This window comes from Gopherus flavomarginatus, chromosome 4 (assembly GCF_025201925.1).
Source record: "Gopherus flavomarginatus isolate rGopFla2 chromosome 4, rGopFla2.mat.asm, whole genome shotgun sequence".
NCBI lineage: Eukaryota > Metazoa > Chordata > Testudines > Testudinidae > Gopherus > Gopherus flavomarginatus.
Genome location: NC_066620.1, coordinates 182,597,718 through 182,613,775, shown reverse-complemented (window position 1 = coordinate 182,613,775; position 16,058 = coordinate 182,597,718). Strand labels below are relative to the sequence as shown.

At 44.4% G+C, this 16,058-nt stretch overlaps 1 protein-coding gene across 5 annotated transcripts in view; it reads right to left on the bottom strand.

The window, feature by feature from the left end:
* The window catches only part of DCDC2C (doublecortin domain containing 2C), a 133,250-nt gene that overhangs the window by 99,991 nt on the left and 17,201 nt on the right, over nucleotides 1–16,058 (bottom strand). For all 5 annotated transcript variants that reach the window (XR_007774031.1, XM_050950879.1, XM_050950880.1 and 2 more), the window contains exon 3: nucleotides 12,049–12,125. Coding sequence is in view for 4 of the 5 variants with exons in the window: in XM_050950879.1 (XP_050806836.1) it covers nucleotides 12,049–12,125 (77 nt within the window). In the remaining variant the exon portion in view is untranslated. The remainder of the gene's footprint in view (nucleotides 1–12,048; nucleotides 12,126–16,058) is intronic.

The following is a 16,058-nucleotide window of genomic DNA, read 5'->3' as shown; positions in this document are numbered from 1 at the left end:
AGTAGTGAAAGACATAGACAAAAGAAAAACTAAAAATATCAGTTGACAACATTATGTAATCTGGATCATTAGTAGCGTAGCCCTGTAGATTTCAACAATACATTTTAAATCTTAGTCCATTTCATAAAATATGATAACTCATACATGAAAAGACAGAATTGTATCCTTTAATATGTTTCTGTCTGACATGATGGGAGAGTCAGTGAAATATGTCCACTTGGAGAAGCCAAGAAGAATATAGCCCTTGAAAATTCAATTACTTTCTCTCCATATTGTCCAAAGAAGTCCTCACAATTCCCAGAGGAAATAATGTACAATCCTTTAAAAGAGATAATAGAATCAATTGATTTCTTCACTGCTGCCCATATTAGAAAGCTGTTCCTACTCAACCTTTAAGAGCGGCTGGAATCACTTTTTGGCTCAGCCTCACTTCTTAGGAGTCACACTAAATAATAGAGCAGTGTTGGTCTCTCTAAAACTAATTTTACTATTTGGGCCATCAGCCCTATAGGCCCCCTCCACAAAAGCAGCCTCACCCTCTGCTGGGAGGGTGGTGGTATTTTATATCAGCAGCAGAGGGCAGGACCAAGAGTAAGCACTGGCTGATTGCAGAGAATGTTCAGGCTCTTGGTGCAGCTTCCAATAACTCCAACGGCCCTAGAACATTTTGCTGTAGGGGCGAAGGAGCATTTGTGCTTCTTCACATGCAGAAAAGCAGCATCCCTACCACAAAAATGGACAAACTCTGAGGAATGACAGAGGATGTGGTGGACAAGGAGGGGGCAGTCAAGGTCACCCACATACAATGTGAAATGAGCTCCCTTCTGTTCCCCCTGATAGCCACGTACTAGTACATTGATATTTCTCCCTACCTCCACACACTCCAGCCAGGTTTTTTTGAGGCATAGGTGTTCTTTTCTCTCAGAAGAACAAGCAGCTTCTGCTATCCCACCCCAAAACCCTTGTGCTGATTACATGGGGAGCACTTTCAAGGAGATAATAGGGTTTCTCTCCCTAGAAAGGGTGAGGGATCCTGCAGTCCAAAATAGATTGAAACAGGAGAAGCTTTGACTGTCTCACCAAGAAGGAAGATCAGTTGTGGGGGAGCACAGCTTAGACTCATAGACTCATAGACTCATAGGTCAGAAGGGACCAATCTGATCATCTAGTCTGACCTCCTGCACAAGCTAAACCAGGGAGTGGAGAGAAAGCACCTCTCTGCTTCAAACTAGCTAAATTAAAAAGACTAAGACTGGTCTATTAGTCATCCTGACCCTCTCGTCTCTATAAAGCACAGATGGTGATCTGAACAATGTTTGAATATGTTTTATTATTTCCTTATTACTCTCCATGATGCCACTAACATCCTAATGAGATTTTATCCCATTAACAAAAATGAGTAGTGCAACAATCCAAAAGTGACTACATTTTTTGTGAACCTGCCTACACTGAAGCACCAAACTGTGCTACCTACCTGGTTCTGCTTAGCATGGTACGGCACACCCAAAATGCCAAAACTGCATGAGGCAGAACCATGCTACAACCATGTGGTAGGTTCCACACAAGAATTGGCATCAGGTGACTGCAGCCTACACAAAAGCCCTAAGACAGGGCTGTCAAACTCCTTCTGTGAGGAGGGCTGAGTTCCATTCGTAGGTATAGTTGTTGGACTGGAATATACACTTCCGGCTGTTTACTACGTAAAAGCAGACTTACCCAAGAGCAGAGGTTAGCATAAAGATCACAGATAGTATATGGCTTTTATGTAGCAACTGAATGCTCAGGGTCATATGCTGCGACTCTCACTCACAGTGAATAATACTGGCTCCATAAACATTAGTCCTATTAAAACCATGTTTCCCTTTCCCTTTTTCTCTTCCCTTCTTTTGTTCCCTTTCAGCTCAGGGCTTGTCTACACTACCACTTATGTCGGTATAACTTACGTCACTCAGGAGTGGAATAATCCTCACCCCGAGCGACACAAGTTACACCAACCTAAGTGCCGGTGAAGATATCACCTCTTGCAGAGGTGGAGTAATTAAGTCAATGAGAGAGCTCTCTCCCATCAGCTCAGAGCGTCTTCTCCAGTTACAGCTTCCAGATCCTACACCAGTATATAGTAGCCGAGAGCCTGCTCTAACTCCCACCCTTCATGTAAGGTCCGTAATTGACTTTGCATCTGTGCAGAATGAATGCAGCATTTTGGAGACATGCCCCTACATTGGGGCTGTCATAAACAGATAGCTAAGGGTTAATGTCTCTTTCACCTGAAGCACCTGACCAGAGGACCAATCAGGAAACCGGATTTTTTCAACTCTGGGTGGAGGGAATTTAGTCTCTGAGTCTTTGTTTTCCGTCTGCCTGCCTTCTCTGAGCTTTGGAGAAGTAGCTCTACTTTCTAGTCTTCTGTTTCTAAGTGTAAGGACAAAGAGATCAGATAGTAAGTTCTATGGTTTTCTTTTCTTTGGTATTTGCATGAATATAAGTGCTGGAGTGCTTTGATTTGTATTCTTTTGGAATAAGGCTGTTTATTCAATAGTCTTTTAAGAAATTGCCCTGTATTGTGTCATCTTAATACAGAGAGACTATTTGTATTTTTTCTTTCTTTTTTATATAAAGCTTTCTTTTAAGACCTGTTGGAGTTTTTCTTTACTGCAGGGAAATTGAGTCTGTACTCACCAGGGAATTGGTGGGAGGAAGAAATCAGGGGAGATCTGTGTGTGTTGAAGTGGCTAGCCTGATTTTGCATTCCCTCTGGGTGAAGAGGAAAGTACTTTTGTTTCCAGGATTGGGAACAGAGAGGGAGATTCACTCTGTTTGGATTCACAGAGCTTGTGTCTGTGTATCTCTCCAGGAGCACCTGGAGGGGGGAAGGGAAAAAGGATTATTCCCCTTTGTTGTGAGACTCAAGGGATTTGGGTCTTGGGGTCCCCAGGGAAGGTTTTTCAGGGGGACCAGAGTGCCCCAAAACACTCTAATTTTTTGGGTGGTGGCAGCAGGTACCAGGTCCAAGCTGGTAACTAAGCTTGGAGGTTTTCATGCTAACCCCCATATTTTGGACGCTAAGGTCCAAATCTGGGACTAAGGTTATTACATGGTGTGCAGCTGGTGGGACTAGAATCCAGAAGCCAGTAGGAATATTATATTTTTCTTTTCTCTGCTAAGGGCTTTTTAGCAGAGAGAAACAGTTGGTTTTAAAAGGGAACCAGAGAGAATTTTTTTTCTGCTCTCTCTCGCAGTTTGTGGCTTGCATGTTAAGCGAGAAGCCATTAAGAACCTGTTAAGGGTCTTTTGTCATGCAATAGCCCTCCCATTAGGAGGCAAGACCAGCACTTATAGGCATGCAAATAAAGTGGTTTTTCTGGTTTCCCTTCATTGAACATTAGCTAGAGAGAGAAAGGGAAAAAAGCACTGTTGCTAGGCAGACTTCAGGAGGCAACAGAGAACCTGCAGTTCAGAAGATAAACACCGGAGGGCACCCCAACACAAGAAAACAGGAACCATGACTTCTAAGGCAAAAATTGACGCCGAAGAACAAATCAAAGAAGCTGAACACAGGCGACAGATGGAGATGAAAGAAAAGGAAGAAAGCATCAAACTGGCAGCCTTCCAAAGAGAACAGGCGGCCCAAGAGGCAGCACACAAAAGAAAACTAGAAGAAGAAGAGGTGGCCCACCGCCGAGAAATGGAAAACCACCGCCGAGAAATGGAAAAACAACAAAAAGAAAATGAAGAGAAGGAAAAACAGAGAAAACATGAACTGGAGTTGGCAAAAGCTGGGCTGCATGTGCCAGCCAACCCTAACAACCCGGCGCCAAATATTGCTCCACAGCACAGGAAATTTCCCACCTACAAGGCAGGTGATGACACCGAGGCCTTCTTGGAAAATTTTGAAAGAGCCTGTCTTGGGTACAGCATTCCCGAAGACCAGTACATGGTAGAATTGAGGTCACAGCTCAGTGGACCTTTAGCAGAGGTGGCAGCTGAAATGCCTAAGCACCAAATGAATGACTATAAACTTTTTCTAACCAAGGCCAGATACAGGATGGGGATAACCCCAGATCATGCCCGTCGGCGCTTCAGAACCCAAAAGTGGAAACCAGAGGTGTCATTTCCCAAACACGCCTACTACATTGCAAAAAACTATGAGGCCTGGCTAACAGGAAACAACATTCAAACCTTGGAAGAACTGAACCTCCTCATACAAATGGAGCAGTTCTTGGATGGTGTTCCTGAAGACATCACGCGGTACATACAAGATGGAAACCCCAAGAATATCGCTGAGGCGGGGGAGATTGGAGCCAAATGGATGAAACTGGCAAAAAGCAAGAAAGCTACTGTCAAGGGGAACGATTACCCCAGGGGGCACACAGACCATAAACCCTACAACCGAGGACACCCAAAGACCCCACATACCACCCAAGTAAAGCCACAGATACCCTACCCTTCAACCTCACCAGTCTCCAGTAACTCACCTCGGCCCAGTGACCCATCAGATGGAAGATGCTTTAAGTGTAATGAACTGGGACATATCAAGGCCAACTGTCCCAAGAACACCATGCGAGTGCAATTCATTACACCACCATCACACCAAAAATCCCCAGGCCCGGATGCCTCTCAAATACCCTTGGAGCGAAGGGAAAATTTGAAAGTGGGCGGAAAGAAGGTTACTGCGTGGAGAGACACGGGGGCACAAGTGTCAGCTATCCACCAATCCTTCGTTGACCCCAAATTCATCAACCCAAAGGCCAAAGTTACAATTTACCCCTTCATGTCACAAGCTGTAGACTTGCCTACAGCTCAACTGCCTGTCCAGTACAAAGGCTGGTCAGGAATGTGGACTTTTGCAGTCTATGACAATTATCCTATCCCCATGCTACTGGGGGAAGACTTGGCCAACCAGGTGAGGCGGGCCAAGAGAGTGGGAATGGTTACACGTAGCCAAACCAGGCAAGCTTCCAGACCCATTCCTGTTCCTGAACCGTCCACAGAGGCCCCGTCTGTGTTACCAGAGACCCAGACAGAGGTAGTGGACCCAGATTCCATGCCTACCACTGAAACAGCCACAGCATCTCCAGTCCCAGGCCCGGAACTGGAACAGCAACCAGCACCAGCAAGTGCAACTACATCTTCAAACTCAACGCCAGAGGGCGCCAGCGAGCCAAAACTGGCAGAAGCACAAGACAGCCATACCCAAAAGGCTCAGCCAGAGCCTGAAATACCCTCAGGTGCACCAGCGGAGAGCGGTACACCAGCAACGGAAACAACCCCATCACCTACATCGCTTCCAGAGGGACCAAGCCCAAGTCCACAGTCTGAGGAAGAACTGGTGACCCCAGCCTCAAGGGAACAGTTCCAGGCTGAGCAGGAAGCGGATGACAGCCTTCAGAAAGCTTGGGCGGCGGCACGGAGCACCCCACCGCCTCTCAGCTCTTCTAATCGATCCCGGTTTGTTATAGACCAAGGACTTTTGTACAAGGAAATTCTTTCTGGTGGACACCGGGAAGAATGGCAGCCGCAAAAACAGTTGGTGGTTCCAACTAAGTACCGGGGGAAGCTCTTAAGCTTAGCCCATGATCATCCCAGTGGCCATGCTGGGGTGAACAGAACCAAGGACCGGTTGGGGAAGTCCTTCCACTGGGAGGGGATGGGCAAGGACGTTGCCAAGTATGTCCGGTCTTGTGAGGTATGCCAAAGAGTGGGAAAGCCTCAAGACCAGGTCAAGGCCCCTCTCCAGCCACTCCCCATAATTGAGGTCCCATTTCAGCGAGTAGCTGTGGATATTCTGGGCCCTTTCCCAAAAAAGACGCCCAGAGGAAAGCAGTACGTACTGACTTTAGTGGACTTTGCTACCCGATGGCCGGAAGCAGTAGCTCTAGGCAACACCAGGGCTAACACTGTGTGCCTGGCCCTAACAGACATCTTTGCCAGGGTAGGTTGGCCCTCCGACATCCTTACAGATTCAGGGTCTAATTTCCTGGCAGGGACCATGGAAAAACTGTGGGAAACTCATGGGGTGAATCACTTGGTTGCCACCCCATACCACCATCAAACCAATGGCCTGGTGGAAAGGTTCAATGGAACTTTGGGGGCCATGATACGAAAATTCATCAACGAATTCTCCAATAATTGGGACCTAGTGTTGCAGCAGTTGCTGTTTGCCTACAGGGCTGTACCACATCCCAGTTTAGGGTTTTCACCATTTGAACTTGTGTATGGTCACGAGGTTAAGGGGCCATTACAGTTGGTGAAGCAGCAATGGGAGGGGTTTACGCCTTCTCCAGGAACTAACATTCTGGACTTTGTAAGCAACCTACAAAGCACCCTCCGACACTCTTTAGCCCTTGCTAGAGAGAACCTAAAGGATGCTCAAGAAGAGCAAAAGGCCTGGTATGACAGACATGCCAGAGATCGGTCCTTCAAGGTAGGAGACCAGGTTATGGTCTTGAAGGCGCAACAGGCCCATAAGATGGAAGCATCATGGGAAGGGCCCTTCACGGTCCAAGAGCGCCTGGGAGCTGTAAACTACCTCATAGCATTTCCCAATTCCTCACTAAAGCCTAAAGTGTACCATGTTAATTCTCTCAAGCCTTTCTATTCCAGAGACTTACAGGTTTGTCAGTTTACAGTCCAGGGAGATGATGCTGAGTGGCCTGACGGTGTCTACTACGACGGGAAAAAAGACGGTGGCGTGGAAGAGGTGAACCTCTCAAACACCCTGGAACGTCTGCAGCGGCAACAAATCAAGGAGCTGTGCACTAGCTTCGCCCCATTGTTCTCAGCCACCCCAGGACGGACTGAACGGGCATACCACTCCATTAATACAGGTAATGCTCACCCAATCAGAACCCCACCCTACCGAGTGTCTCCTCATGCCCAAGCCGCTATAGAACGGGAGATCCAGAACATGCTACAGATGGGTATAATCCGCTCATCTACCAGTGCATGGGCATCTCCAGTGGTTCTGGTACCCAAACCAGATGGGGAAATACGCTTTTGCGTGGACTACCGTAAGCTAAATGCTGTAACTCGTCCGGACAACTATCCAATGCCACGTACCGATGAGCTATTGGAAAAGTTGGGACGTGCCCAGTTCATCTCTACAATAGACTTAACCAAGGGGTACTGGCAAGTACCACTAGATGAACCTGCCAAGGAGAGGTCAGCATTCGTCACCCATGCGGGGGTGTATGAATTCAATGTCCTTCCTTTCGGCCTTCGAAATGCACCCGCCACCTTCCAGAGGCTGGTAGATGGTCTACTAGCTGGACTGGGAGAATTTGCAGTTGCCTACCTCGATGATGTGGCCATTTTTTCAGACTCCTGGCCCGAACACCTACTACACCTGGAAAAGGTCTTTGAGCGCATCAGGCAGGCAGGACTAACTGTTAAGGCCAAAAAGTGTCAAATAGGCCAAAACAGAGTGACTTACCTGGGGCACCAGGTGGGTCGAGGAACCATAAACCCCCTACAGGCCAAGGTGGATGCTATCCAAAAGTGGCCTGTCCCAAAGTCAAAGAAGCAGGTCCAATCCTTCTTAGGCTTGGCCGGATACTACAGGCGATTTGTACCACACTACAGCCAAATCGCTGCCCCACTGACCGACCTGACCAAAAAGACCCAGCCAAATGCAGTTAAGTGGACTGATGAGTGTCAAAAGGCCTTTACCCAACTTAAGGCAACGCTCATGTCTGACCCTGTGCTCAGGGCCCCGGATTTTGACAAGCCATTCCTAGTAACCACAGATGCATCTGAGCGTGGTATAGGAGCAGTGCTCATGCAGGAAGCAACAGATCACAACTTCCCTCCTGTCGTGTTTCTCAGCAAGAAACTGTCTGAGAGGGAAAGTCACTGGTCAGTCAGTGAAAAGGAATGCTATGCCATTGTGTACGCCCTGGAAAAGCTACGCCCATATGTTTGGGGACGGCGGTTCCAACTACAAACTGACCATGCTGCACTAAAGTGGCTTCATACTGCCAAGGGGAACAACAAGAAACTTCTTCATTGGAGTTTAGCTCTCCAAGATTTTGATTTTGAAATTCAACACATCACAGGAGCTTCTAACAAAGTAGCTGATGCACTCTCCCGTGAGAGTTTCCCAGAATTCAGTAGTTAAAAAGTGTTCTTAAAATGTAGAAGTCTGTTAGTTATATACTTAGTAGTATATGTAAAGGTGCATGTGTTGCAGTAATCTGTTTATTTTAAAGTTCTAGAAGGAAATCGCCGCCAGTGAGCTTCCCCACTGTCTGCAATTTGGGGGGCGTGTCATAAACAGATAGCTAAGGGTTAATGTCTCTTTCACCTGAAGCACCTGACCAGAGGACCAATCAGGAAACCGGATTTTTTCAACTCTGGGTGGAGGGAATTTAGTCTCTGAGTCTTTGTTTTCCGTCTGCCTGCCTTCTCTGAGCTTTGGAGAAGTAGCTCTACTTTCTAGTCTTCTGTTTCTAAGTGTAAGGACAAAGAGATCAGATAGTAAGTTCTATGGTTTTCTTTTCTTTGGTATTTGCATGAATATAAGTGCTGGAGTGCTTTGATTTGTATTCTTTTGGAATAAGGCTGTTTATTCAATAGTCTTTTAAGAAATTGCCCTGTATTGTGTCATCTTAATACAGAGAGACTATTTGTATTTTTTCTTTCTTTTTTATATAAAGCTTTCTTTTAAGACCTGTTGGAGTTTTTCTTTACTGCAGGGAAATTGAGTCTGTACTCACCAGGGAATTGGTGGGAGGAAGAAATCAGGGGAGATCTGTGTGTGTTGAAGTGGCTAGCCTGATTTTGCATTCCCTCTGGGTGAAGAGGAAAGTACTTTTGTTTCCAGGATTGGGAACAGAGAGGGAGATTCACTCTGTTTGGATTCACAGAGCTTGTGTCTGTGTATCTCTCCAGGAGCACCTGGAGGGGGGAAGGGAAAAAGGATTATTTCCCTTTGTTGTGAGACTCAAGGGATTTGGGTCTTGGGGTCCCCAGGGAAGGTTTTTCAGGGGGACCAGAGTGCCCCAAAACACTCTAATTTTTTGGGTGGTGGCAGCAGGTACCAGGTCCAAGCTGGTAACTAAGCTTGGAGGTTTTCATGCTAACCCCCATATTTTGGACGCTAAGGTCCAAATCTGGGACTAAGGTTATTACAGGGGCAAGAGGGGAGGGCTGGGAAAGGTACCAGCTCTGCAAGTTTTATGTCAGCAGAGAATTTTGCTATGCAAGGAGAGTTCTCCACTGGCCAGCTATGGCTGGAATTCAGCCTCTTTATGCTACCCAGGTGGTGAAAAGCTGCTGCAATGCCTGTGAGAATCTACCTTTATGTTTCTCCTTCCCCAGACCCAACATTGTTTTATTACATCACATGGGAACTTAGATTACATGTCACTTGAAACAGGGACCAGATACTAGTTATATGTAATTCAGGGCACCCGGCACATACCTGAACACTGTAAAAATTAATTGCCAATTATGAATTTATAAGTGCTTTGTTCAGTTCAGCTTTAAATACTCTTTGCACCTGGGCTTCCACCCATCCCTTTGACTTCTAGTTTTCCCCAAGAGCCTCTGTGCACTATATTTTATAAATACACACTGAAGTTACCTGTACCATAGTACCACTCCTGTATAGATTAATACTGTTGTATGGTCAATGCTTCCCATGAACACATGAACATGAACACTACTCGTAAAAAGTATAAAAAAAATAATAATCATAATTCCTGCGATGAATAATACAGTATGTCAAATTCCAGCCAAGAGCAAATATTTGTGTCTGGAAGCCACTTTAAAACAATATTTTAAAATAATGAAGGCTGGGTTTGGAAGATATATGGGGCCATCTAGTGGAATTTTCAGTAAATTATTATAAAACACAGAGATCATGCATTAAAACAGTGAATCAGATTTACACAAAAAAAAAGGGTTGCTATGGTACATTTTAAATATCATTATTTTCTTAACTATGTTAATGGATGTAATTTTTATAGAATAAAATTAAGAACAAAATAGCCTACATAAAGGAAAAGTGCCTGTCAGTGAGAAATATAAAACGGTAGAATAATCTCGACTGATGGTTTGGAGGCTCCAAACATTTGAAACCAGATTAGACAAAACACTATAAAATATATTGTAGGGAGCAAGCCATGACTGTCATGGGAATGGATTAGATGACCTAATGGATCTTTTTTATCTCTAAGTTCAGTTATCTTAATTTACTCATGGAAAACCTCAAACACTGGATAATTATGCATATAAACAAACACCCTCGTCCTTTCTTGGAAGTAGCAATTCAAATCATAGGTGATGTCATAAATACTCTTTAGTCTACATTTTTGTATCGCAATTCTTTTTGGGTTTGATTCTGACATTATTTTAAACTGCTTTAAGGCTATGGAAGATTAAACATATCAGCCTGGCATGTTAGTTACATTTCTCATCAGAAGCACAATACCTTTGGATTCTGAAAACTGCACTGGCTTCCTATTTACTTCTGGGTGTAATTTAAAAGTTATTGGTTTTAATATCAAAAGCCTTGAATGGATTGGATCATAATTACATCAGAAACCATCTCTTTCCCCATATGATACCATAACAGCTGAGATTATACAAAACTCCTGGGCTAAAAACCTCTTTATTTAATTGCAAGGAGTATGGAACGCAGGCCATTCTTAAAGAGTAGGATCCTCAAATGGAGGTATAAAATGAATTCTACATTTGCCAGAGCCCAAATCTGTTAACTTTAGGTCTGGTGCAGCCTCATTTACTTTTCCCAAACTTCAACTAGGAAAGATAAGTTGTTGGCAGGGGACGATGGCAGAGGCTTAATGATTAATTGGTGGGATTCAGGTAATCTTATTATTGTCTTTTGGATTTTGTGACTTCTTGTACCTTAAATATTTGTACATGCATCCAGTAGGAACAATGGGCATTTTAAAAGTTGAAAAAATAAGTAAATAAAATACCTAAACTTTGAAAAGGGCTCTTCTTGGAATGCTCATCACTTTAAATAACCTACAAGTATTATCAGTGGCGGCTCTATGTATTTTGCTGCCCCAAGCACGGCAGTCAGGAGGCTTTCGGCGGCGTGCCTGTGGGAGGTCCACCAGTCCCACGCCTTCGGCATACCAGCAACCAAATCACCACCGAAGCATAGGACCGGTGGACCTCCCGCAGGCGTGCCACCAACGGCAGCCTGAGTGCCGCCCTCACGGCGACCGGCAGGCCGCCTCCTGCAGTTTGCCGCCCCAGGTACGCGCTTGATGCTCTAGTGCCTGGAGTTGCCCCTGAGTATTATCACTGTAGTTCTCTCGAAAGAAACTTAAAGTGGCATCATATGTTAAAGCACAACGCATTTTTGGCTCTTCTCCTCCACATCCAGTGTTTCCTTCCCCACTTCTTGTGCAACAGAATTGCACTGCTTCCACTGTCTGCACAGCATCAAACTTGTAGTGGAGGTAGTGCAGACATACAACACTCATCCTTATCAACAACACACGGAGGGCAATATATTTCATCACAGACCAATACCAAGTGTGACCATTCCTTTGCAACTCCCTCCTTCTGTACCCCTGTGAGAATCTGCTTATTTCTGATCCCTCCATTCATGGCAATTCAGTGTTTTAAAAATTTATTTTAGTAATTCTAATACAGATTTTTTTTAAAATATGACTTTCATCTTTAGTGTCCTTTTACAATATTATCTGAGACACAAAAAAGCTACATTACTTAATTCCCTAGAATATGTAATTTTTTTCCAAAAAATAGTTTGCTGCCAAAAAAATTCAGTCAATATAATTATAATGAATGCAATGCCCTCTCTCTTGTCCCTCCCTCTACAATGATAGAGGGAGCCAAATTCTGCTCTGCCACACATGATACAAATTACACTTAAATTAATAGGAGGGTAAATCAAGACTGAATTTGGCCCTTTCAAATTACATTTGTTTTACCTGAACTTTATTATAAACATTTCTCTTTCCACTGAACTAGACATATGGAGTTTTGCATATATTATAGTTGCAGAATATTTAAAATCAAATCTAGAGTTTTGATTTACGACATACTTACTTGATATTACGTGGCTTATTACTGATCAGTTGCCACCTGGAAGGCACACGTATTTTACTATGAACTACTGGTTTAATCTGCAAAAAAAATAAAATACATTATGTGGGATGTTTAAAACATTTTAATCTTAAAAGTGCTGCTCAGATATACACATGGCAGACCCAGGTTCAAATGTTATAGAGTAATACAGCCATAGAGCTTAAGGCCAGAAGAGACCACCGGATCATCTAGTCTACCCTCCTGTATATTAAAGGCTACCACACCACTAAACCCAATAACCAAAATTAGACCAAAGTATTATAGACTATAGGAGACTAGACTATTATTACCACAGGCAGTGAACATGAGGAATCAATGTGCACCAGTGGACAAGGCCCCCACAATGGCAGGGAAATGATTAAATGAGATACTCTCAGATAATTCTGGCAAGTGACCCACACCCACAGAGGAAGGTGAAGAAAATCCCAAGACCATGGCCAATTTGACCTGGGGGAAGATTCTGTCCAGATCCAACATATGGTGGCCAGTTAGACTCTAAGTATGTGAGCAAGAATCAGCCAGCCACGCACCTGAGAGAGAGAATTCTTGGTGCCACCTCAGAGCCATGCCCTCCCACCCCGAGTCTCATCTCCAGCCATGGCCATCCCTGAAGCATCCTTTAGAGAAAAAAAAATAAACAAACCCACACACACACACACAAAAGATAAAGACATAAGATACAAACTGGAAGTGAGCCCAGGCTGCTGGTCTCTGCCTTCTACCATCTCAACCAACCGCATCATACAATCACACTCATAAATTTGCCCAGCTCTGTCTTAAAACAAGTTGCCTCTGCCTCCCCAACTCCTATTGGGACACTGTTCCAGAATCTCATCCCTCTGACGGTTAGAATTAGAAACTTTCTTTTAATTTCCAACCTGAATTTTTTCTTGGCCAATTTATATTCATTTATTCTTATGCCAACACTGTCATTTAACTTAAATGGATCTTCACTCTCCCTTATATTCACCTACTTGATGCACTTATAGATGCATATCCTTTCTCAGCCTTCTTTTTACTAGACTAAACAAGCAGAGCTCTTACAGTCTCTTCTCATAAGACAAGCCCTCTGTTCCCCTGATCACCTTGCAGCTCTTCTTGGCTCCTGTTCCACTTTGAATTAAACTTTCTTGCACATGGGAGATCAGTACTGTACACCGTATTTCAAATGAGGTTTTACCAGTGCCTTGTGCAATGGCATGAATACTTCTCTCTCTCTCTACTCGAAATGCCTCTTCTGATACATCCTAGGATCAAATTTGCCTTTTTCATAGCTGTAGTTCATTGGTGGTTCTGGCATTCTGTGATCGTCCCACACATCCAGGTCTCTTGCCTTCTCTTTCACTTGCAGGTCTCTGTCACTTCTAACAGATTAGCTCCCACTTTCTAGCAGAAATTCTTGTTATTAGAGCCTAAGTCCATGATCTTTCATTTTGTACTATTGAATTTCATCCCATTTCTGTCACTCTAGTCTTCAAAGTTATCCAGATTTTCCTGTATAATATTCTGATCCTCCTCTGAATTGACAATGCCTCCCAACTTTGTATCATCACCAGATTACATTAGCACACTTCTACTTTTTGTGCCTAAATCATTGATTAAAAAATAATGAATAAGATTGGTCCCAAAACCAGTTCTTGAGGAACTCCACTAGTAATCTTCCTCCAGTATGATAATTCACTTTTCAGAACAAAGTTCTTAGTTCAGGCTTGTAGCAGTGATGGAATAAATTTCAGGCTCAAATCAAGTCTCTGGAGTAGATGGGTCATTCAGTCCATTGTTCAGAGCTTCAGTTTGTAGCAAAGTTCCGCCAGAGGTAAAAAGCAGGATTTAAGACAAAAAGGAGGGATTCCAGGGCCTTTTATAACCTCTGTCATGTGGAAGGACACCCCTTTATTCTTACTGTGGAAAATCACAGCAGCAAGATGGAGTTTAGAGTCACATGGGCAAATCCATGCATGACTCAGTTCTTTACAGGTAGAGCAGCCATTGCTCACCTGCTAGCTTGAACGTTCCCAGGAAGACTCTTCATATGTGGATTGAGTATCCCAAGGTCCATTGTCAGTTAAGTGTTTCTTGACTGGGCATTTAATCTGAAGAGTCCCTTCTCAATAAGCTAGTCAACTGCTTCACTGGTGCTATTTAATCATAGAATCATAGCATATCAGGGTTGGAAGGGACCTCAGGAGGTCATCTAGTCCAGCCCCGTGCTCAAAGCATGACCAATCCCCAACTAAATCGTCCGTGCCAGGGCTTTGTCAAGCCTGACCTTAAAAACTTCTAAGGAAGGAGATTCCACCACCTCCCTAGGTAACCCATTCCAGTGCTTCACCACCCTCCTAGTGAAAATGTTTTTCCTAATATCCAACCTAAAACTCCTCCACTGCAATTTGAGACCATTACTCTTTGTTCTGTCATCTGGTACCACTGAGAAGTCTAGATCCATCCTCTTTGGAACCCCCTTTCAGGTAGTTGAAAGCAGCTATCAAATTTCCCCCCAGCCCATTCTTCTCTTCTTGCAGACTAAATAATCCCAGTTCCCTCAGCCTCTTCTCATAAGTCATGTGTTCCAGCCCCCTAATCATTTTTGTTGCCCTCCTCTGGATTCTTTCCAATTTTTCCACATCCTTCTTGTAGTGTGGGGCCCAAAACTGGACACTGTACTCCAGAAGAGGCCTCACCAACATCGAATAGAGGGGAACAATCACGTCCCTTGATCTGCTGGCAATGCCCCTACTTATACAGCCCAAAATACCATTAGCCTTCTTAGCAACAAGGGCACACTATCGACTCATATCCAGCTTCTTGTCCACTGTAACCCCTAGGTCCCTTTCTGCAAAACTGCTGCCTAGCCATTCAGTTCCTAGTCTGTAGCAGTGCATGGGATTCTTCCTTCCTAAGTGCAGGACTCTGCACTTGTCCTTGTTGAACCTCATCAGGTTTCTTTTGGCCCAATCCTCTAATTTGTCTAGGTCCCTCTGTATCCTATTCCAACCCTCCAGCATATCTACCACTCCTCCAAGTTTAGTGTCATCTGCAAACTTGCTGAGAGTGCAGTCCCCGCCATCTTCCAGATCATTAATGAAGATATTGAACAAAACTGGCCCCAGGACCGACCCTTGGGGCACTTCGCTTGATACCGGCTGCCAGTTAGACATGGAGCCATTGATCACTACCCATTGAGCCCGACGATCTAGCCAGCTTTCTTTCCACCTTATAGTTCATTAACCCAGCCCATACTTCTTTAACTTGCCAGCAAGAATACTGTGGGAGACCGTATCAAAAGCTTTGCTAAAGTCAAGGAATAACACATCCATTGCTTCCCCCTCATCCACAGACCCAGTTATCTCCTCATAGAAGGCAATTAGGTTAGTCAGGCATGACTTGCCTTTGGTTAATCCATGCTGACTGTTCCTGATCACTTTCCTCTCCTCTAAGTGCTTCAGAATTGATTCCTTGAGGACCTGCTCCATGATTTTTCCAGGGACTGAGGTGAAGCTGACTGCCCTGTAGTTCCCTGGATCCTCCTCCTTCCCTTTTTTAAAGATGGGCACTACACTAGCCTTTTTCCAGTCATCCAGGACCTCCCTCAATCACCATGAGTTTTCAACAATAATGGCCAATGGCTCTGCAATCACATCTGCCAACTCCTTTAGCACCCTTGGATGGATTTGTGCTCATCCAACTTTTCTAAATAATCCTGAACCACTTTTCTCCACAGAGGGCTGGTCATCTCCTCCCCATGCTGTGCTGCCTAATGCAGCAGTCTGGGAGCTGACCTTCTTCATGAAGACAGAGACAAAAAAAGCATTGAGTACATTAGCTTTTTCCACATCTTCTGTCATTAGGTTGCCTGCCTCATTCAGTAAAGGGCCCACACTTTCCTTGACTTTATTCTTGTTGCTAATATACCTGAAGAAACCCTTCTTGTTACTCTTAACATCTGTGACAGACCCAGGCCAGCGGGGTAC